The sequence below is a fragment of the Lissotriton vulgaris genome, chromosome 2_1 (assembly GCF_964263255.1).
Source record: "Lissotriton vulgaris chromosome 2_1, aLisVul1.2, whole genome shotgun sequence".
Classification (NCBI taxonomy): Eukaryota; Metazoa; Chordata; class Amphibia; order Caudata; family Salamandridae; genus Lissotriton; species Lissotriton vulgaris.
This window is the reverse complement of record NC_141687.1, coordinates 2,105,158,796-2,105,182,818: the sequence shown is the minus strand read 5'-3', so window position 1 is coordinate 2,105,182,818 and position 24,023 is coordinate 2,105,158,796. Positions and strand designations below refer to the sequence as shown.

At 43.5% G+C, this 24,023-nt stretch overlaps 1 protein-coding gene across 3 annotated transcripts in view; it reads right to left on the bottom strand.

Annotated features, from left to right (window-relative positions):
• Positions 1-24,023, bottom strand: part of TEX9 (testis expressed 9) — a 414,747-nt gene that overhangs the window by 370,750 nt on the left and 19,974 nt on the right. For all 3 annotated transcript variants that reach the window (XM_086958349.1, XM_086958350.1, XM_086958352.1), the window contains exon 3: positions 23,912-23,975. In XM_086958349.1, coding sequence (XP_086814475.1) covers positions 23,912-23,975 — 64 coding nt within the window. The remainder of the gene's footprint in view (positions 1-23,911; positions 23,976-24,023) is intronic.

Below are 24,023 nucleotides of genomic sequence, written 5' to 3'. Positions count from 1 at the left end.
ATCTTGCCCTGCCAGTGGACTATGGAGTGGGTGACTGCTGTTCCTTGCTGACCGGGCTGGGTGCAGACGAGTGGCCCATGCGTGGCGGTACAGCCTTAGCTGGCTTGTGAGCAGTGGCAGTGAAGCCCCGGGCCGGAACCTCGCATCTGCAAGGAGCGAGAGCCAGCTCGCCGCCCAGCCAGTGAACTACGGAGGGCAACGTGTCCGGATCGGCAGCGGCTAGGCGAGATTCTGGAGGACAGCCCGGAGAGCGAGACGACGTCTTGCCTCGATCAAGTGCACTGCCGCTGGCGGACTAGGAGACGACAGCACGCCACTGGTGGCCAGAGCCCTGCCGCCCCTCCTACGGCTATTGAGGCAGCAGCAGCTTGGGCCCTGTAGCACTGGTCCCCCTGGCTTGGCAGCGGATCCGGAGATGAGGCCTGATGGACGGCCGGGGTCGGTGAGTGTGGGCATTAATTGCTGTCCGGCAGATGAGAGGCATATTTTGACGGTACTGCTGCACAGAGGGAATTGGTACTCGACGGCCTGACACAATAAGATAGACTGAGAAGTTCCCATACCCTTTATTTGTTCCGCTATAAGCTGCTGTGATCTCCTGACGACCTATGGGCTGGTCTCTCCCTCTCTTGTGTGCTCCTGTTTGACGTCCTGCGGTGCCCCTCTAACTGACTTTTACTAAGCAGTGGATTCCCTCCTGGCCCTGAGGATTGAGCTGTGCATAGTCAGGATTGATTTGTGGCCCCTTATTGAAGTGGACTGGGTGCTGCGCGACTGGGGCTCTTGTGGCAGCTGTGGTGAGACTTGGACAATAAAAGATCATGAGCAAGGTGGACAAATCACAGCCCAAGCTGCAGTTTGAGCAGCGCCAGTCGAGACAGAAGGAGCTAGGCGCTGACAAATCTCCCGAAGGGCAAATGATACCGCCCAGGAGTCTGAAGGAGATATTCGCCAAATTTTGACAGCAATGCAGACAAGCTTGTCTACCATAGATTGCAAAATTGACTCTCTGGCCTATTGGATGGACAGCATGTCTGAGCGATTGGACAAGCACGCCGAGCGCCTACACATGGCGGAGAGACAGGTGTCCGAAGTTGAAGAGGCCCAGATGGAAACAAATAATGCCCAGAAACAGAAGGGGAAGCTCCTTAGCGCCCTGCAGGACGAGTAAAAGATGTAATGCATAATGCTAGCCTCTTACTCTCTAATAAAATCGTAATTTTCCTGTAACTCACACATTGGAGAAGCATCATTCTCTCGATAAACAAAGAGTCATATGTCAGTATGTTAAACCTTAGCTAAAGAAAGCTTTGAAATAAGTAAAAGGTGTAATATTGTTTCTTTGCCTAAGGCTACAACCTGCAGTGCGTACTAAACTGATTTCTTGCACAGATACAAAGGTTATCAAAACATCTTTATGGTCTCTATGTCAATATTTATTGTAAACAAGGACACAAACCAGAGTCGTTCTCTGTGCTTAGTAAGTAATTTTCTCTGTGTTCTTTCAATTAAATGATTTTATTGGGTACATCTACAACTCCAGAGTACAAATACTCCCATTGAAAATCCTGCAACATTGGCACTAAATGTTCTATTGTATTTTCAATTACACATCTTAATCAAATGATCATCTCTTATCCCTTGTGGGAGATGGCAAAGAGAAGAAAAAAACAATGTTGTAAGTAACGTCCCAACAAGATCCACTATGCTCCTACGAACTCAATACAGAATCACCATTACTACGCATTATTTGTCTCAACGCAGTGTGGTTCAGCTACCCTCAGGACACAGTTTAGTCACCCTCAGAACAAAAGATGAGGTCCTATGATACATTCTTCATGAAAATGCTGCCTAAATACCTGGGTTTAGAGATGCAGGTCCAGTCCTCCCCCAGGCAAGAGGGCAAAGGCCAACATAGCAGGGCAACAGGCCAACATAGCAGGGAAACAGTCCTTCAGAGCAGCAGTCCAGCACAGTGGCAGTCAGTTAAGCAATACAGCAGTCCTTCTTTGTGACAGAGTCCACAGGTCTAGAAGTGTACTGAAGAGTTGGGTCTACGGGTTCAATATATATATATATATATATACTTGGTGCCCACTTTGAAGTAGCGGAAGCTTCTGGAGGTTTCCGTCCCTCCTGGCCCGAGCTTGTGTGGTGTCACAAAAAAAATCAGTGTCAAACCCTTTGTGAAAGTGCTCAGGCAGAGCATTTGTGGTGTGCAAATATGGTAGGTGACAGCTCCTCTCCTCCCCCCCCCCCCAGAGTGTCCCTTCGAGAAATTGTGACTAAAAATCCAACTTTACCATTCAAGAGGGCTTTTTCCATAGATCCCACACCTGGCCTGCCTACCTGCTTCCAATTGAACAGTATCCATTATTAAATGCAATGAGGTAACCCAATGCTATCCTATAGAAGAAGTAGGCAGACCTTGCAGTAGTAAGAAAAAAAAAGTAGAGGTTTCCACTACCGGGACATGCAGAGTTTTAAAGTACGTGTCTAAATTTTTAAATACACTGCACCCTGCCCTCTAGGCTGTTCATGGCCTACCCTAGGGTGACATTTGTTTTGAAAAGGAAGGTTTGGGCCTGGAAAAAGCTTAATTTGCAAAGTAGAAATGGGAGTTTAACAACAGCACACAGAGGCTACATTGGCAGACCAGAGACATGTGTAAAGGGCTGCCATGTGGGTGGCACAACAAGGGCTTCTGGCCCATTAATGGCATTTAATTTAAAGTCCCTGAGTACATGTAGTATCACTTTGCTAGGGACTTAAGAGTAAATTAAATTTGACAATTGGGTGTAAGTTAATTCTACCACGTTTGAAAGAGAAAGAACTTTAGCACTGGTTAGCAGTTGTAAAGTACACATAGACCTAAAGCCAGCAAAAACACACTCAGCAAAACAGGAGGGTTGAAAACAGTTAAGGGAGAACCACAATAAAGATGCGAAGTCTAAAATCCCCTCGCCCAAAAGGGAGACTAGGCGGCCCTGGCCCCCAATCCTGGTCACAGGCAGAAGTCTTGCAGAGTTTCCTTGACTCACACAGCCTGTCTGGCTGCATGGCAGATGACATTTTTTGGGGGGTCTCAAACTACCCTTCTAACAGTCCATTTTCCAGACATCAAATGTAATTTAGGGTCTGAGACTTTGAGGTTTTATGTTGGGGTTGAGCTTCTTTTTGAAGTGTCTGCTCATCTGCTGCCTGTTCCTCTTGAAAAGCAGTCTGTCACAGAAAGAGTGTCTCCAAAGCAGATAGTGTCACAACACACGCCATGGGAGTGACTAGATGCAGATGGATGTCACCTGGATGTCAGCCACAATAAAAGGTCCATCAAAAGTTTAGCCCAACGCCCCAAGTCCTACTCTTTAGGATTATCTTATCAGCCCAAACTCCATCCAGAGATGTGTGCAGGCCCCTTCCCTGTCACCTCTCACTGAATCAAAGAGCATTCTGTGAAGTGTACAGAGGAGGCCTGGTCCTCCTTTCCCCAGTGTGTGTTCCACCCAGCTTGGAGGAATGCAGCAATACACAAAATCGGTCTGAGGGGGCGGAATATCTCTACCTCCTTTCTGTGTTTTACCATGCATGGCTTGGTCTCCCAAAATGGTGTATTGCACTATTCACAGGCACACACAGGCCCAGTGCATGTATACAACACGTGTGCACTGCACAGTACTGTATCCTCCATGTACGGTACCACTCATAGGAACACATACATCCAGCTTATGTATTTAAAATGCACACACTAACCAGCACTATATCCTTCATGTATCACCACTCACCGGTACAAATACACCCAGCACATGCATTTAACATGCACGCACTGCACAGAACTACATCTTTTAAGTATTGTACCACTGGTAAGCACACATGCATTCAGCACATACATTCACAAGGCAACAATGCTCAGTACTGACTCCTCTGTATTGTACCCTTCACAGGCACACATACATGGATGAACTTTTAGCACAATAAATCGTGTGCTAGTGTGCTAGGTGGGCCCCACCAGCTTTGAATGACCTAGGCAACTCACCGCAGTATTTCTCACTTTCAGTTTTTCTCAGATTTCGAAATGGTCAAGACATTGTAATAAGGTCACATCACCCGCTGCACTGTTTCATGTATTCTCGTTTTTCTGGTGAGATGTTTTGCACGAAAAGATTCAGTATTATCTTGTGGAGAGCATTGGATTTGTTGGAATCACACATTAGTAAATATTCAGTTAAGACATGGTTTGGCAAGGGGATTGGTGAATGCGTCCATTCGCAAAGTCTCATTCACATGTTTTTCACAATACGTTGGTCTCTTTTGCACCTCACTTCTCGAGCTTGGTGACGGCACCCACTTCTGGCTTGGTACAGATGGAAACATGCAATGGTAGTCTTTAATTTCCAAAGTCTTTGCCATTTTTCCTTAAAAATTCAATTTGTATTACTATTTGTGTTCCAGCAGGTGGTCAATCACTGTTTCTTAGTTTGCATCAAATCTGTTCCCCTGAAGAAGGGTTCCACGAACCCAAAATGCATTGGGGCTGGCATAAGGAACAGGCTCACTTATTCCCATTCAGTTTCCCTGTCCGAGGAAGCACGAGAGGAGATTAGTTGGTGGCTCTCTCACATGGAAGCTTGGAATGGGCGAGCAATTTTCGGCTCGACCCCAGACCTGGTTATCGAGTCAGACGCCAGCAGGTCAGGTTGGGGTGCCAGGTGTGGAGATTTTTCCACAGGAGGATCATGATCGCCGCAGGAACAGGCTCTGCATATCAACTGCATAGAGCTGCTGCTGGGTTCCTTCACCATGTGGTACTGGACCAAGGACCGGATTCAATCATGTGTCCGGTTAAAAATAGACAATATCTCAGCAGCCCGATTTATAAAAAACCTTGGTGGCACCCGTCCAAAGGTGCTTTGAGATCTTACAACGAACCTATGGCAGTTTTGCCGAGATCATAAAATTTCAATGACCGCAGAATATCTTCCCAGTTGGGAGAATCAGCTGGCCGATTTGCATTTGTTTCACTTCAGAGATTCAAGTCCTTGGAAGTTACATCCGGACATTTTTTTTCAATGGTGCAGGACCTTTGGGAACATTTTTCAGTGGCTCTTTTCGCCTTCAGGCTGGACCATCAGGTTATTCGATTTTTCAGCTGTAGGCCGGATCCGTTACCAGTGGCCACAGATGCTTTCCTGCAAGATTGGACGCAGGAACAAGCTTATGTGTTCCCGCCTTTTGCGATAATCACTAGGGCGTTGGCCCAGATTAGGCGGCAGGTGGTTCTCATCACACTGATTTGTAGGTCGCAAGTTTGATTTCCAGTTCTACTGGAACTTTCTTGGGATTTTCCAATATGACTGCCCCACTTTCCAATATTGCTTCTGAATTCAGATCAGGTTCCAAATCAGATGGTGCTCAGCGGATCCCTGCATCTCAGGTCGTGGAGGCTTACAGGAGTAGATAGTCAATCCCAGTCCTTTTGGAGTTCGCTGAGAGCCTCTTGTCCAAGGCCTGGGCTGATAGTACAGTAAAGAGATATCGATCAGCCTGGTGGCAATGGTGTTGTTGGTGTGTGCGACGGGGTTGTGATCCTGTGGGCGCAGATGTAGTCTAGGTTTTGAACTTCCTGGCGACCTTAGCCCAACAGGATTTAGCTTAAGATACCTTTCAGTCCGCCATTTCAGCGGGACATGTTCTGGTGCAAGAGGCACCCGTCAGGGAGCACCCTTTTGTTTGTCGGCTTCTGAGGGGACTCAGGCTGTCATTGCCTCCTGAGCCGAGATACTCGGAATTATGGGAGGTCAATAGAGTTCTCAATTTGTTTTTTTTCTTGGCAAGCCAATGATTTCTTGTCAAGGAAGAAGCTGTCTTCTAAGCTGGCGATGTTCCTTAGTCTTCTCTCCTGTAGGCGAGTTTCGAATGCAAGGGCCCTGGACATTACAGGCAGAGTTTTCTCTACCTCTGGCGTGTCATTTGCCATTCAGCGAAGGACCAAATGTCACACTAGAGTGATGGAATACCCAGAGTGTTCCTGATTCCCCAAAACTGTGTGTGGTTTAATGCTTAAAAGCATATGAAGAAATGTCTTTAGAGCTTAGACATCCAGGGGAGAGACAACTTTCGATCACCCCTGGAAGCCACATAAGGCAATGTCATCTCCTACGATTGCACGTTGGGTGCGATGGGTCATGCAGGAGGTTGCTATTAGCCTACGACAATTCGTACCTCATTCAGCAAGGGGTGAGATGGCTTCCAAGGGTTTCACTCTTGGGGCAAGATTGGAAGACATAATGAATGCAGCAGATTGGTCCTCGGATTCAACCTTTAAAAGGTTCTATTTCAAACCTATTATTGATATGGCACACTTGGTGGTAAGTAAGCTTTAAACCAGTATAATCTGAAGCCTCTGGTCCTGGCAGAATGAAAAATTTCCTAGCTATGGTAACGGAAAGTTTCAATTCTATTAAGGACTCGGAGGCGAAGATTATCCCACCTGTGGAGATCTTCTGAAATACCCGCCCGTTTGGGGAAAGTACAATATTTCTCTCTTTTTTTTTTTTACATTTGTTGACATAATTGCATAAATTGAAGTGGTCTTGTATCCCAATTTGGATCAGTTGGGTTTGGGAATCCGGGTGTTTCAAAGTCCAGAGTTTGCTGTTAAATAATGATTTGTTAGCTTGTATGCAAATAATTTATTTTGCCGATGTTGGATTTCTAGCCCTGATCTTGTGTTTTGGTTCCAGGAGCAGATTCTGGGAAACAAGATGCATAGAATAAGACAGATGGCGTGACTCGAGCAATAAAAGAGGAAGGGCAACAGTCTGAAGAGGAACTATATAGTGGATCTGGTGCTGTGATTGGACATTGGACTTAGAAATATTTTTGTCCCTTTTTCGTTTTTCCTCACCAATTTCCTGGGACTGCTGGAAATGTGGTTTTGTTTGTGTTGTTTTAAAATGTCTGCTATCTGATAAAGTAAAGAAAGTAAAGCATAATCCTCGCCTCAGAGTCCTTAACAGAATTGAAACTTTCCGTTACGATAGCTAGGACATTTTTCATTCTTGATGCATGACAATAGAGTGTTGATGGCAGACTAAAGTCACGTGAAGGCTCGGTTTGTTGTCCGTACCATGCATCTACGCCCATCTTTCATCACCCAGACTCTCGCCCCGCTGGCATTGGTGTGGTCCTCGGGCATGTCTTTGTGGCCCTTGGGGAAATGTTTGAGAATACATATGGTCAAGATAGAGGTATTTCTTTGTTAAGAATGCTTTTTAATACATGTTGTGAAATATCTGAGTAGTATGCACTGATCACAATGGTAAAAGCTTCATTATGATTAGGAGAGATGTCCAAAACTTCTCCAATCTTTTTCTATGGAGTAAAAAACTACAGCTCAACAGATTGCCATATTTTCCACAGATTGGCTATACAGTTGAATACAGACCACACAGATACGTCCAACTGTGCACAGACAACAAAAGCTCCTGTCACACCCTTTCTTGGAGAAGATCCTATTTTCCCCCACCATGAACAGAGCCTGATCTACATGAACCAAACTTCACGGATTACACAAAGCACAAGGCAAATTTGGGGGCAAAAAATGGGGGTAAATCATGTAGGTTGATGCTCCACCGCTATGCACAAGGGGAACCTGCACAACTAAAACATTTTAAGAAAAATAAAAAACATCTGTTTACAGCCTTTTAACATTGTTTTAGGCATACGTATACACACCACAGCAAATAAACTTGATATTATCTTTGATTTTGTCACAGAGAAAAGAAATATGTTCTAAACGTATTTTGGTAATATTGCTACTGTTTAATTAAACTTATTAAATAAAGTCTCTATTCTGTTATTTGTTCTAAACTTAGCAGCACTAACTCACAGAAATATTGCAATCATATGTGAGATGAGTCCGGTTACTGCTAGCAAGGTTATTAAAAAGCATTTGAAATTACAATATTTCTTATCTGAAATGATTTTACATTGATGCCACTTGTTCAGTGTTTTTTGAAGTATTTCTGAGGAAAGGTCAGAAGGCAACAACTGAAAATCAATTGTATGATGCTTCTGCAAGTTATTTTATCGATTTCGTTTTTAGGTCGAGCCTAGACACAAGCAATGCACAGCATTGCTGCAGTCTTCTCGACAACTATTGTCACCCGTTTCTGGGAATGTAGACACGAGTCGCACGCAGCTTTTTCAGAGTCAGTTTTAACCGCGGGAGCGCGCTGCTGGCTGATTGCTGTGTGTGCGGTGTCAGTTTCGCTTTCATCAGTTTCGTTTTCATCATTATCTCCGAGGCTGCCTTGGAATTAACACGCTCGCTTTCAGCAATATTTTCAAGGCTGGCTTTGAATTAAGATGCTCCCTTTTATAATTATTTCCAAGGCTCACCTCCACTCCCACAACGCATCCCGGGCACTGCTGGAATTACTTACAGAATGCGTTCAAGTTCCCCCGGTGAGATCACCGTGTCTGTGAGCCATCGCACCCCCTGCCACGGGAGGAGAGGGGGGGGCCACTTAGAAACCGAGAGACTCTTTACATCCAGTAAATTGAACAGAGCGCTCTGCACAAGGGGAGCGCATGGGCGACCGGCGCCCACAAACGCATGTGCCTGCCTGAGGTGGGGAGGCAGGAACATCCACGCAGACAAAGGGGGCCCCAGCCACCCCAGGCACAAGGTGCCTTCACTGGCTGGGCCACGGGGAGACCACCCCTCGAGCCAGCAGTCCTGCCGGGAGAGGAACGGGTCCATTGCGCAGCGCCGTATGGATGAGGGAGGCACGTTGCCTCCCATCATAATATCCCACATAACTACGTTTTCCCCACACACACACACTCCTGGAGTCCCCGCCCTTACTTCAGGAGGTTCTGCAGCCTCTTGCTGGAGTCTCTTCTCACCAGGACCGTAGACATCTTCCGGACAGCAGCTGGGCGCTCGCTCCGGCCGGGACCTCTGCTCCAGGTGGTCTGCCCTGCAACCCTCTCCTCACAGCCTCCCGCCAGCTGGCTCCTTCCTCTCTCGGATTCAGGGAGTTGCCCGCCACCAAACAGCCAGTACTGCGCAGGTGCGATTCAGCTGCTCCATGGCCTGTGAAGACTACACCTCCCAGCGTTAGCCTGCACTGAAGTAGCGAGGTGATGGCTGCGCACCGTTACCACGGAAACGAAGACACATCGGTGGCCCCACCTCCCATCACAGAACGCCACCTCTCCCGTCACCCTATACCACCCCAGCAGTCGGGGCAGCACAGAGTAGAGGGTGGCTGTTTAAGTGATTCCCCCGCCCTTCCCCGCTGGAGCACCCCTGCCAGGCGGGGTAGTATTTTATACAATGAGACCGCAGGCGTGTCGGCAGAGTGGAGGGTGATTAGTATGTGTTGATAGAGTGGAGGGTGATTAGTATGTGTTGATAGAGTGGAGGGTGATTAGTTTGTGCATCCCAGGGTTCAAGCTTTTCCAGATGCTATTCTAATAATTTAACTTAATTGGGTTTTCATCACATCCTATCTGGTGGATTCACTGAACAGACACATGCAAACAGTGCTTTAAATAGCTAGTAGATGTCCGGTACTGAGTGCCCGCACTTCTTTACGTTGAAAGGGAGGGTGCCAGCACTTCTCGGCATTGCTCCAATACATTTAATGACGGAGCACCAGCACTTCTCAGGGGCAAACAGGTACTCTCCTTAGTGAGTACCTGCACTTCTACATGTCCATTTAAAGCACTACAAGTAACTACCAGATAACTCCATGTGCTTGTTGTTCCTGACATATTTGTCTAATGTAGTACATTGTACTGCATTGTTGTGTTTGTAAATAAGTACTCATAGCTGTTTTCGCTCCACTCGTTCAGTCACAGCATTGTACATTTTCTATAAGTTCCCATCACAGCTGACTGTGCCGTACACAGCACCATCTTATACATTAGCAAAACATTTCAGGACCTTTAAATTAAGCTCTCAACATTTTTTCATTGACACACATATTTTGTCAGCAAAAGTGAAACACGTTAGTTATTTGTGTGTGGATGTAGCCACCATGTACAAGGGTAATTGTCACCTTTTGATGCTGGCAGATCGACCATCTATCTTGAGACAGACTCAAATGATTGCCTTTTTTACATGGCTAGTTGTAAACCAACCAATACCAGACCCCTTTTCATGTTGTGGTACAGGCACCATTCCTCTTACCAGTTTACCAGATGTACTACATTAACACTGAAACCAGTGTGCTTCATGCCCTGAGCCTAATTATTACATGAAGTCTGCAGAGTAAGAGCTGAGAAAATCTCTGTTCTTTGGGTTTCAAAATGTCTAATAAAAGTTAAGTGGATGACGGAACATGGTGACTCAACATGAATTAAAAGTGTATTGCATTCCAGTAACTCTGTTGAAAAATGCCCAGAACGCAACCATGACTGTGATTTTTCAAAGTGCCAAGTGAGTGGTGGCTGGTGTTTCAGACCAGTTACTGTTGGGGAGACAGAGTTGATTCATGCTTTAATGTTTCCTGTACTCACACCTTCACAAATTCCAAACTAGATTCACTCAGAGTTACATCTGAGATCAGCGAGAATGACACCCATTTGTAATATCTTTGCATTCAATGGGGTTCAGGAGCTACAAAAGAAACACATATTCTGCACGACTTAGTAAACCAAAGAGGTCTTAAAAGGGTCCAGAAATGAGACCCAACTCTTCTCCGCGACATGGCTGACTTCTCCCGGAAGCCCAGAATCCTTTGAGATAACAAGATGTCCAAGGCTCTTCACTGAGGTAGTTGTCATGCATCATGGTGCAATTTACAATTTTAGTCCTCTCAGGTACTGTCTATCCCTCGGTTCAGACCTAGTCATGCTGGAAGTCAGTCTTTTTTGTCATTGGAAGCCATGGCGTGGAATTGTCTTCCTCTATCTATAAGCAATATCTGATGGTCTCAAACTTGCTATAAAAACCTACAAATGTGGCTAGTTCAAAGCTCATATGTAGTACTCTGCAGCTTAATTCCTCAACCGATCGATGTACCTTGGGGTATTCGTTGCACTATATAAATCTCACTCATTATCATGCTAACTGCAATATTCAATACATTTTACTAGGCTTGGCAGAGCCAAGCATTCATCTTTCTCCCATATTTCTCCCTCATAGGAAGTCCCTCCATTTATGTTATCAGTAGTGATGTAGGTGGGATGAAGTGAGGGGCCATGGTTGTAATGGGGAAATTTGCTTCATGCCACGGCTATAGGAACAAGGTCATGCATACACAGCTTTGCCAGTGCACCTCCATGTCGCTCAGAGCACTCAGTAACTTGGGCACCAGGGCACACAAACGCTGCTTTGCCAAAGTATCTCAATGACACTCAGCAAACATGACCTTCCAGGACTAGGAGACACTGCTCTGCCAGGCCACGAGACAGACAGACACACACACACACAGCTCTAACAACACACTCACACTCGCACATGCAGATACACACACAGCTCTGACAACGCCCACTCACTCTTGCACACGCAGATACACACACCGCTCTGAAAACGCGCTCTCGCACACGCAGACACGCAGTCCCTCACCCTCACACCGTCTCATCCTCAACCTCACACATCCCCCTCACACACCCGCTCACCATCACACCCCCTCACCCTCTCACCCCCACCCTCACACCCAGTCACAACTCCACAACCTGACAACCCCATACACTCACCCTCACCCTCACACACCCTCACCCACACACCCTCACCCTCACACACCCTCACCCTCACACACCCTCACCCTCACACACCCTCACCCTCTAAAATAGCATAGCAAAACAAAACATAGCATAGAATACAGCATGTCTCCGTACCACTATAGCATCGCTCAGGGGCACCACAACATCACTATGCGCTACCACAGCATCACTGAACGCCACAGCATCACTCGTTGGCCATCACTCAGCGCCACCACAGCATAAATTTGTGCAACCATTCAACAACACCTAGTTCAAATATGTTCTCTCAATGTTTTAAGCTTTATTAAAAATGTAACAAAAATATTAATATTAATAATGTTAATATTTCACTTCTGTTCTTGGATTTTCGTCACAATAAAATACACTAAACATAATCTTCACAAAAGTTATTTACAAAACTTTAAGCTATTGCCATTATAAATTACTATAACGTTTATTTAAGTATTAATTATTTAATAAAAATTAAAAGCCATTGTTATTTGTAATATCAATATATGCAAGTCACGTAAATACAACACATATTGCATTACAAATGCTATAGGTGTCACATTTGCGAAAGTTATTACTATTGGCATTGTAAATGACAAAGCTATTAATTTGGCTATTTTCAAAAACAAAACATAAATAAAAAATGTGTCATTTACAATACCAATAGCTCAAACTTTCCTAATGCGAGACCTATTGCATTGCAAATGCTTGTTAAAGTTGCAATAAACCCTAGATAAACCATTCAAACTGATACTATCTTTCTTTATTTCTAAATTCCAGTTATACATTTCTATAGTAGTTAACTTTGCCTAACCTATAATAATAGAAGGGTTAAACATCTGGTGGAGCCACTAGGGAATTGGAACGGAAGATATCCGATGTGTAACACACCTGTTAATAAATGGCATTATATAGTTTGTATTGTGTTCTATTTTAACCGACAACCTATCACAAAAGCTCAGGTCACGTTCCCTCTATACTTTGTGAGAGATTGATCTCTTCTCCCGTTTACCACACAGCACCAGTTACATATTGTGTATGGCCTAGTAACCAAAAAGCAAGTAGGCCAAGGAGGACTATGCTCGGTTTAGAGACACTTAGGAGCTGGGTTCATTACTATTGGAAATTACCAAATGGATTACTTGCGGGTAATAATCTTTACTCTGAGTCCTCATTCTTAGTCCCAGAACTTACTCATGCAGTAGTGAGGACCTGCCTCACTAAAGATATACCCTGCCAAGCAACTCTTATCCTTGAACATAAGCAACCAGCCCTTTATATATTTAAAAGGGATGATGCATGTATAACATTGTGTTATAAAGCTCCCTGCCAGACCTCCCTCATAATTAGGGTAGCAGGATGGTAACTTAAGTACTGTTACACAGAATGAAGAATGGAAATTAATTAAGACTACTGGTAGGCAAATCAGGCATTACCTCCTCAAACTATTCCTTGTTCTGTTCCTTATTCACGCAGACAAGTCAAAGTAAAGATTAGCTTGTATAAAAAAAACAAATCGAACAGGAGTAATGCGACAAATAAAATATTTCAAAAGGAAACATGGACCTGGCTTCTGACATCAGAAACACTTCATGACATCGCCAATGAACCCACAATGTTATGTACCAAATTCCAGATCAGATCCTTGGATTAAGTCCAATCTGTAATGATAACTGAGGTCCAGGATATGGACCAAGTCACTGCAGCACAGATGTCAGTAATCAAGAACCCAGACCACTTTTTAGGAAGCAGGCATCTCCCTACTAGAGTGAGTCTGTACAGAGTCTGAAAGAACACATCTGGATTTCGGACATGCAGTAAAACTCACCTCCTTAATCCAACTACCCAAGATAGACAATGATGACTTTCGACCTCTATTGGCCTGACCAAAATTAACAGTCAAATTTCGGAATTCAGCAGATCATTCACAATTAATCTTCTCTAGGGGTTGACTATATCCAAACACAACAAACGGTCTGGCTCTGTAGAATTTGAAAATAACAGTAGAACTATTTCCTGTGTCATATGAAAAACTGAATTCTCCTTTGATGCAACAAACGGGCCCAACATCAACACAATAAGTCATAAAAAATTCTCAAATAGAGAAGGCTACTAGTCAAGATACCTAGGTCGATATGTCTGGAAGTGTTAGACCCGACATCCTTGGCATGGTTCTCTCCTAACTGTTTGCCTTCAACCCTCCTCTTTTGCAGACTTTGTTTTTGTTTTTTGCTGCCTTTAGGACTCTTCTCACTTTACCAGTGCTAAAGTGTTTGTGTTCTCCCTTTAAAAGTGGTAGACTTGACTTACACCCAATTGCCATATTTAATTTACTTGAAAGTCCCTAGTAAAGTAGTGCTACACGTACCCAGGGCCTGTAAATGAAATGCTACTAGGGGCCTGCAGCAATTATTGAGCCACTCAATTAAGTAGCCCTTTAAAAATGTCTCCGGCCTGCCATTGCAGCCTGTTTGTGCAGTTTTAAACTGCCATTTCGAGATTGCTAAATTGCTTTTTGCTAGACCCAAACCTTCCTGTTTAATATATCACCCCTAAGGTAGACCCTGATCATCCCAGAGGGAAGGATGCAGTGTATTTAAAACATTGGACATGCACTTTAAGTTTTACATATCCCAATAATAAAAAACTCCCAAATTAGTGTTTCACCACTGTAGGACCTACCTCTCCCAAAGGATAAAATTGGGTTGCCTTATTACATTTAATAAGTGAGAACTTTCATTTGGGAGCAGGTGGACAGATTGAGTTTAGTGTCTTAAGAATTGTAATTATAAGCCCTTTTTAATGGTTAAATCAGATTTTTTGGTCACAATTCTGAAAATTCCACTTTTAGAACATTGGCATTTTCTTGTCCCAACCATTTGGTGCCTGCAGCCTGAAATTAGGTCACATGACTAGATGTAGCTGGTAGTTTGTCTTTGTGTATTGCACCCAGACAGTGAGCCTAAGGGAACATAACTGAACGAGGGAGAGGAGCCTGAGCACTCTCACAAAAAGTTTGACACTTGTCTTTTGTGACCACAGACAAGCTGGGGCTAGGACGGGGAGGAAGGGGATGCCCGTCACCTCAGGGAGGTTGAAAACTCTAGAATCTTCGGCTACTTCAAACTGGGCACCAGGTATAAATATTGGACTTCAGACCCCAACTCTTCTGTACACTTGTGGAGCTGTGGCCTGTACCAGGAAGAAGGAACGCTGTGCTACTAAAAGGACTGCTGCATTGACCTGCTACCGTCTTGTCTGTGTGAAGAGGACTGGACCTGCATCTCTAAACCCGGGACCCCAGAGTGACTACAAGGGTTAGTTGGCTAGCCCCCTGATCAGAAGCCTTAAGGACAGGCTAGGCTTCCAACAAACATGAACTGAGCGCCTGGACTCTACCATCTTTGAGTCCTGCCCTCCCAACTTGTGCCACCCCAGTTCTGGTCCTTTGAAAGTGGGCCTAAATGTTCTCTGCTATCCCATCAGTAGATTCATCCGAACCAATGCATCTCCGACAGAACCAGAAAGTCACCTTTGCTGCGCGGACTTCGAATCGTCCATTGGAACAGCTGCTGCGCGATGAATCACCACACAAGTACCTCGCCCAACACAGCCCATCAAAAGCGCAGCAACATGACGCATCTCCACACAAGGACAATGCATCGCACTTCATAGCTCCCCAAATTTACTGCTACGTGACGCAACTCCATGACCTGACATTGCATCGTCTCTACTGCGCAACGCATCCTTGATGCAGGATAACACCCTGCTTTACAACCAGGATTAAGATACTGTGTTCAACGGACCTAAATGAGTACCTGTAGCCTGCCGGCACTTCATTGTGGCTGGCGTGAACTTGTGACTTTGTCACGGTACGTCACAGTTGTTGCTTTGATTTTGTTGCGCTATTCTCACTTAAATATTTAAACTTGCATATCTGCGATTCTACGGATTGGATTTTTGTCATTTTGGCCTGGATTTATTTATATAACATTTACTCGATTTTTAGGTCTCGTAGAGAGACCTAATGCTGTCCATCCACAAAGCTGACTTTTTATGAGGAGGATTCTCAACAGTTCACGTGAAATCACGTGACCACAAGCTCCTTCGTGCACAAGCTTGCATTTCCCCACAGGCTTCCCCCTGCCAGCAGTATTTGCCTCATCAAAGGCTTCAGCTGCCCCGACCCCGCCGTCACTTATTCACGGCTGCAGGCCGTGCCTTGTTGTCTGTAGACAGCCGAGCGGCTGGTAAGTTTTGTTTTCGCTTTTTCGCTACTTCCTTGTTCCTGAGCAGTCATCCGTTCCCTCTGCTGCATGCTATCACAACAAGCTGATGGGCTCGCTTTATCTGCTTATTTACTAGAATATATATTATTTTAAGAACTCACTCTCTGACTGGTAAACGGTGTCTTTCTACAAGACCGTGCTGTCTCTGCAAAACATGGCTCTTTCTGCTGTCCACAGGGCCCAGTCTGGCCTGATGCAGTATTGTTGAACGGCGGAATACACCAAGTTTCTGCATTGCACATCAGATGCTGTCTCGGTTCAACATTATGGGTGTAGAAATTTGATTGGGTTACTCGTCGTTATCTTGTTGAAAGTTTCCGATTTATTTTTTCCGAATGCCGTCTCAAGTTTGTAGATGTAGATAAGCATTGCTATTTGTGTGTGTTTGACATTACCTCCAGAGGATCTGTGCCGCGGCAGGAGGCAAGCCCGTCACTGCACATGGCTTACAGTGTAGTATTTTGTAGAGAAAGAAATATTGAAGTAATAGCGACGTTTCAAACAACTTTTCTGTTATTAACATACTTGAGGTGCCACAGCACAAAGCAGCCCATCTGTTTGAGTTCTTAAATGGTCTGCTTTGAAGTATGGGTGAGGGCTCATATCTCTGCCTTAAATGATTTTGTTGCACCTTAACGTGCACGTTCATGCAGATTTTTTTTGTCTTGAAACTTGTAGTAAGTGATGTAATGTGAACTATACTCATACCGCCGGCAGTTTTTTTTGGAAGATTCTTGGCATCTCATGATTTTGATAGAAGCACTCGGGCGTCTTTTACCTTCGTCTGTCAAGTTCTAAATGCACCAGTAAGCAACTTAACCTGTTTATCAAGGTGTTCTACTCTTGCGACCCATCCTTCAACCTTATAGTATTTGTGAAAAAGCTAACACCTGTTAGTATTTGCCTGGCGTCGACTACCTGGTGCACAGTTGGTTCCTGCAGCAGCAGTGTTAACCTGCTATGTTACCTCGGAGGTAAAGTATGATAATTAATATGTCAGCAAGGTGGCTGGACGAGTAAATCCCCTGCTGTTGACATCTGGTGTAATTTGCACATTAGTTTGAATCCCGACATAGGCAAATAGTAATCCCCGCTCTGTAGAGAGTTTAGAAATGACAAAAGTAGTGTGGAACAAAATTCTACCCTAAAACATTGTCCATTGTAGTAGGTACTGCATGTGTGCCATGCTTATCTGCGTGACGCCTCTGAGTAAATAAAAAATCAAAATAAAGATAAAAGTAGGTTGTTTCATTGTGTTTTTGTTCCAATAATGTCATATTGGTGTATTTCTCAAGTAAAGTATGGCTGTTATTTTCCAAAGCAGAACACTGAGCACCTGCTAAGGGAGCCTTTGGGGGCCTAGAAAAACAGTGGGATGAGTTGACTGAGAAGCCGAGCCCAGCCGTGACCCGATTATCTGCTGTCGTCAGCCTCACGGCCCTCCAATTTAGAAATGTTTATGAAGGCGCGTTTAGCAACAGGAAATACCCGCGTGCCACAAGGACACAGACCAGAGCGCCATGAAATGGAGCGGTGCTCCTGCTATCCGTCTTCTATCGCATTGTTGCTGGTAAATGTTGTTTGAACCCTGTTCTTAAGCTCACTGAGCGATTTTCTAAGCCCTTCCCATCTTTCTGGCGAAGGCCTAGCCAGGCAAGGGTGTCAGGGGCTGAGAGGTGACCGAGCCGAGGGTCTGGAATGGCTCATGGCGCACGGGAGTGCACATCAAGGCGCTAAGCAAGCTCCCGAGCAGTTGGAACATTATCATACCAAGGTTGTGTTACTATCTTTGAAGTCCAGAACTTCAGGTTGGGGGCTAGGGGTGGGGAGGGGCGAAGGTCACTACCACACAGGTCGGATTCAGGAACCGTCTTCTCTAGCAGGGCAGAATCTTGCTCCCTATCCCCAAACTCGCCTCGAGGCCCCGAACAATGGGACAGTCTCGTTTCCACCATTTGCTTACATCCCCAACACCCAGCTCCTCCATGGCTGCTTCCTCTGAGCCTCTTCCCACTGCAAACAAAACAAGCATTGGCATAGCCCACCAGGTCTCGCTTTTGGGACCTTCTAAGTATTTTCTGATGGAGAGAGAGTCATTTTTTTAGACCCCCCCTCCTCTATTCTTTCTCACCCTCTCTCTCTCTTGCTCCTTCTCCCACTCCCACTCTCATTCCCTCTTCCCGCCCCTCCTTCCCTCACTCTCGTTCTCTCGCTCTCTTCCTTCTCTCTCTTTCTCCCCCTCTCTCCTCCCTCCCTCCCCTCTCTCTCTCTTTCTCTCCCTCCTTCTTACCTCCCCTCTCTCCACCCTCTCTTGCCCCTTCCTTCTCTCTCTCTTGCTCCCTCTCCCCTTCCCTCTTCCCTCCCTCCATCTCTCGGCCCTTCTTTCTCTCTCTCACCCTCTTCCCTCCCTCTCTCTCTCTCTCTCGCTCTCCCCTTCCTTCTCTCTCTCACCCTCTTGCCTCCCATCCCTACCTCACTCTCCCTCCCCCTTCCTTCTCTTTCTCTCTCCCTCACCCTTCTCCCTTTCCTTCTCTCTATGTATGTGCAAGTTTGTGTGCTTTGGTACTGAGTGGGGGAGATGACTGGTTCATGAAGTCGTGCTAGTTTTGCTTATTGCGACACTGGGTTTTGGTTACATTATTACATACAAGGCCATGTTGAGTTGACTGATTTGATATGGTTCACTGCCATATTGTAGCACTAGGACTGTTGTTGACCGTTCTTATATTGGCACTTTTACAATTTTGTTTCCTGCAAATGGTGCACATATTGGTTGATTCACTTTTCCGCCACTCATTGTCGAGTGTTAATCAGGAGGTCAGCACATCAGGGTTTGGGAGAATATCACCCTCACACCCTCCCAACCCTCTCACCCTCATACACCATCACACCCTCGCCCTCACCCTCAAACCCCCTCGCACACCCTCACTCACCCTCACTCACTCACCCTCATACACCCTCATCAGCATAGCATAACAAAACATAACATGGCATAAAAAAAAGCATAGGATACACAACCTCACAACCCTCTCACCCTCACCCTCGCTCTAACACACTCACCCTCACTCACACACCCACCCACCCTCACTCACCCACCCTCACTCACCCACCCACCCTCACTCACCCACCCACCCTCACCCACCCACCCTCACCAGCATAGCATAACAAAACATAGCAAAACACAACAAACCATAGCATACATAACAAAACCTAGCATAGCATAACAAAATACAACAAAGCATAACAAAACACAGCAAAGCATAGCATAGCATAACAAAACATAGCATAACAAAACATAGCATAACAAAATACAACAACACATAGCATAACAAAACACAACAAAACATAGCATGGCTTAACAAAACATAACGAAACATATAGCATAGCAAAACACAGCATAGCATAGCATACCAAACACAGCAAAACATAGCATAGCATAGCAAAATAAAGCATAGCATAATAAAACACAACAAAGCATAGCATAGCATAAAAACATAGCATAACAAAGCATAGCAGAGCAAAACATAGCATAGCATAAGAAAACATAGCATAGCATAACAAAGCATAGCCTAGCAAAACACAACAAAACATAGCATAACAAAACAAAGCATAGGATAGCAAAACTAAACATAGCATAGCATAGCATAACAAAACAAAGCATAGGATAGCAAAACAAAACATAGCATAGCATAACAAAACATAGCATAACATAACATAGCATAACAAAACACAACAAAACAGCATAGTTTAACAAAACAAAACATAGCATAGCTGAACAAAACAGAACAAAACATAATAACATAGCAAAACACAGCATAGCATACCAACACAACAAAACATAGCATAGCAAAACAAAGCATAGCATAATAAATCACAACAAAACATAGCATAACAAAGCAGAGCAAAACATAGCATAGCATAACATAGCATAGCATAGCAAAACATAGCATAGCATAGCAAAACATAGCATAGCATAACAAAACAGCATAGCATAGCATAACAAAACAAAACATAGGATAGCAAAACAAAACATAGAATAGCATACAGCATCACTCAGCACCACCACAGCATCACTCAGTGGCACCACAACATCACTGAGCTCCACCACAGCATCAATCGGTGCAACCATTCAACAACAACTGGTTCAAATATGTTATCTCAATGTTTCAAGCTTTATTACAAATGTAACAAAAATATGTTAATATTTGACATATGTTCTTGGATTTTCGTCACAATGAAATACACTGAACATAATCTTCACAAATGTTATTTACAAAAGTTTAAGCTATTGCCATTATAAATTACAAAAACTTTTATTTAAGTATTAATTATTAAAAAAAATTAAAACACATTGTTATTTGTAATATCAATACATGTAAGTCACGTAAATACAACACATATTGCATTACAAATGCTATAGGTGTCACATTTGCGAGAGTTATAACCATTGGCATTGTAAATGACAAAGCTATTATTTTCGCAATTTTCAAAAACAAAACCTAAATAAAAAAAGTGTCATTTACAATAGCTCTAACTTTCCTAATACGAGACCTATTGCATTGCAAATGCTTGTTGGTATGGGAAGTTTCTTGTTTTGTGTTTTCACTTAATTATTGTTTTCATTGTTACACAAATACTTACACATTGCCTCAGGCGTGCAACACCCATTAGACTCACCGGGCTTCAGTGGATTTACACACTAAAAGAGAAAGCCCTCAACTCCCAAGACCTTCTCTTTCAACTTCCAAACTGCCAACCTCAGCTGCTGTAGAGATATTGGGGGCAGCAGCACTGTGATCCTACAGAGATGTAAAGTTCTTTTCTGCCCAACTCAAAAGGATTTGCATCAATAGTTTTAAAGCTCTTGAACCAGTTAAAATGGTCGCCTCAGATAGGTCATGGTCACTGAACCATCTGTTTTCATTATCAACTCCATTCTCCATTCTCTAAACATTTGTCCTGAAGAACTGAAGACACTTCAAAACAGATATTAGCTCTCTCAAATTTAAGAAATGTGATCCATCCTGTCTTGACCAGAATCATTAGGCCGTCTTCATTCCCAACACAGCTTTCCAACATTTCTTCCTGGCATCTATAGTGACCACCATTGAGTTCTGGCACTGCAGGTGAATTACTCTTTCTAAATGTCGATAGTTCAACCACCATTAAAGCTGGCCTTCAGATACTCTTTAAACAGGAATCTTTGCCTCAAAGTTCCGTGATGTCGGTTGCCACTGGCTAAGCATACGATGGACCAGTGGCTTAAAATGCAGACATGCCTTTGTGAGCACAAATGGCCATGCAGTTTCAAAGAAAAAGGATCCTTACTAACAAGATTCGAACTATCCTCAGACAGAAATCTTCACAGCTAATATATCATAATTAAGGATTCAGATGTTCTGTTTTTAATGACTTTGACAGATAAATACAGACAGAAAACAATGCGTTTCCTGGCTGTATTTATTTTTTAAAGCGGAAAAATACTGAAAATGGTGCTTCTTGTGAGAAACTCTCCATGCTGTCTTTCATGAATTCTAGGCAACAGCCTAGCAGGCAGTCAGCATGGAGGGTTAAAACACAGGATGAGATTTCCTGAAATACAGGCATATGTTAACATATATTTGTAGACTGATGTTAATATGCATGTGTGAGTTTAGTCTTTTGTTATACGTCGCTGCTTAAGTTGATAAAGTGTGCCAGGCATCCATGTTAAGAGTCCTATAAATGCAGAAATATACAATTTTACAGCTACATTTATTCTTTAAACAAAATAAATATGATAAGTACCAATAAGATGGACAAAAAATAAATATGGATAAATATAGGCGGAAATGTTAAACAAAAATACCATAAAACTAGGAGCCCTAATCATAATATACAGACCAGGTCACCTTAAGTTTAAGGAAACTTTCTGGCTAAAGGTTGGTCTCTTTGAAGACACCGATTTAGCCTCTACATCAACTTCATTTTCATCTATTGAGGAAGACAGATCCAAAGAATATCTGTCCGTAACCAAGCCCCAATACATTCATGGCTTTGTGAAGTTGGACTGTTGACATCTTCATAAGCTACCTAAATTTCCCCAGAATCTAAACCACCATCTGATCATGAAGTATCAGTTCCATCTGGGAGTGGGAAACAATCAATGTTGTTGACATATGAATGGATCTGAATGTCCCTTTTGTACAGAAATATCATTACTGGGGACAATACCTTGGTGAAAAATCTGGGCGAAGCCTTCAGACCAAAAGATTAGACTTGAAACTGCCAATAAACATTGTTCATTGCAAGCCTCAGGTATTTCTGATGCTCCTTCCTTAAAGGCACATGCACATAGGCATCCTGAAGGTCCAATAACACTAGATAATTCCCCTCTAATATCATATAAATCATCTGTTAAAGAGTATTCTTCTTAACCCCTTCCAGGCTCATGACGAGCTGGGCTCGTCATGAAGTAGCCTCCTGCCAGGCTGATGACGAGCCCAGCTCGTCATGAACAATGGACTTTTGAAAATTACATAACAGGAGCAAAATATCACTAGCAGCGATGGTGTTAAAGCGGATTATACTGAGGCACCGCCAGCTGAAATTCCCCCAATGATGTCTTCATCAAAAACACCAAACCCTACCATCCCTGCCTGTGATCTTCTTCCATGACTGGAACTTATGTGTTTTTGCATAGTAAACTCAGAATAATGTCTTGAAAGTAATTCTCTTTTCTGAACTCTTGGGAAGGGATCAACTTCTTGGAAAGGGAGTCTGAAACTCCAAGAAATATTCCAGTGCAATTACCTCCATCACATCACCCACTAATCCTTGATGGTCTCTAAATCATATCTTCTAAAAGAAGTTCAAACTGCCTCTAACCTTTCCTGCAGAAGCTCGAGTTTCTGCTTAGTTAGAAATGCTTATTATTCCTGGACCCCTGAGCAGACTTAGAGACACTATTCTGCTGTTTGGTTGAAATCGAGACTTATTAGTTGAGGGTTCATATCACATAATCCTTGGACGTGGAAAGGGCCTCCCATTACTGCTATCATTTTTAGATTGATTGATTGATATTTAAGCAGCTGGACATGCTTTGTACTCTTTAAAGACTACTGCATTAAACCCTCCAGGTCCTCTTCAAAGAGCTTGTCACTGAGATCGACATCTTACACAACTAAGTCTTTTGAGCAGTGTCAAAATTCCAATTTCTCATACAACTATCTTCTTGCAGTTGCCATTTCACTAGCTGCTCCAGCAGAGGGTTTCAAATTATCAAATGTACTATCCGACAAATACTTCACTTAGCTCTTCATAGCTACAAGTAATACGAATGGTCTTCTTCAATAGCCACTGAAAATTCTTTAATAATGATCGAGATGTGTAGTTGCAATAAATTCCAGCTCGCAGAGATTAATTAAATCCTGAATATGCACTCTTCAAAGAAGCTTCTCTACCCTATTATCCTGTGGATCAGTGACGACAAAGTCCTCAAACAGAAGCACTGAAATTAATTACATTTATTATTTTTTCTAACATACACCTGTTTTTCAAGGATTTTGTCTTTTTTTGACTGAAGTAATCTTACAATCGTATTCCAGGTTTCCTTATAATTAGCCCTTTGTACAGGCTATTTTAATATTTTATGCCAAAAAAAAAATATAGGAGTATCTTTGCTTAAAATGTGAATTAAAACAAGAAGATTTTTAACAGCACTTATATTAATTACATACCCTGTGCATTTGGGGTCTTAATAAGTTATATGAAAGATCCAGGCAGAAACATGCCCTTTGGTAGTTACGCACAAAATAGTTACCTGCTAGTCCTATGCAACTTGGCTGCACATGACTAACTGAACAGGTTTACATTTTTAAAGGTGCCCTCCTATCCAGTTTCTCACATTTACTCACCATAACTTCCTCAGCCTCTCGTACTAATTCAGCTGTCTTGGCTTCCAATTCTGCATTAAGACGTCTGCAACAAAAGTTTTAAACCACTTTATTATGCTACAGGAACATATAA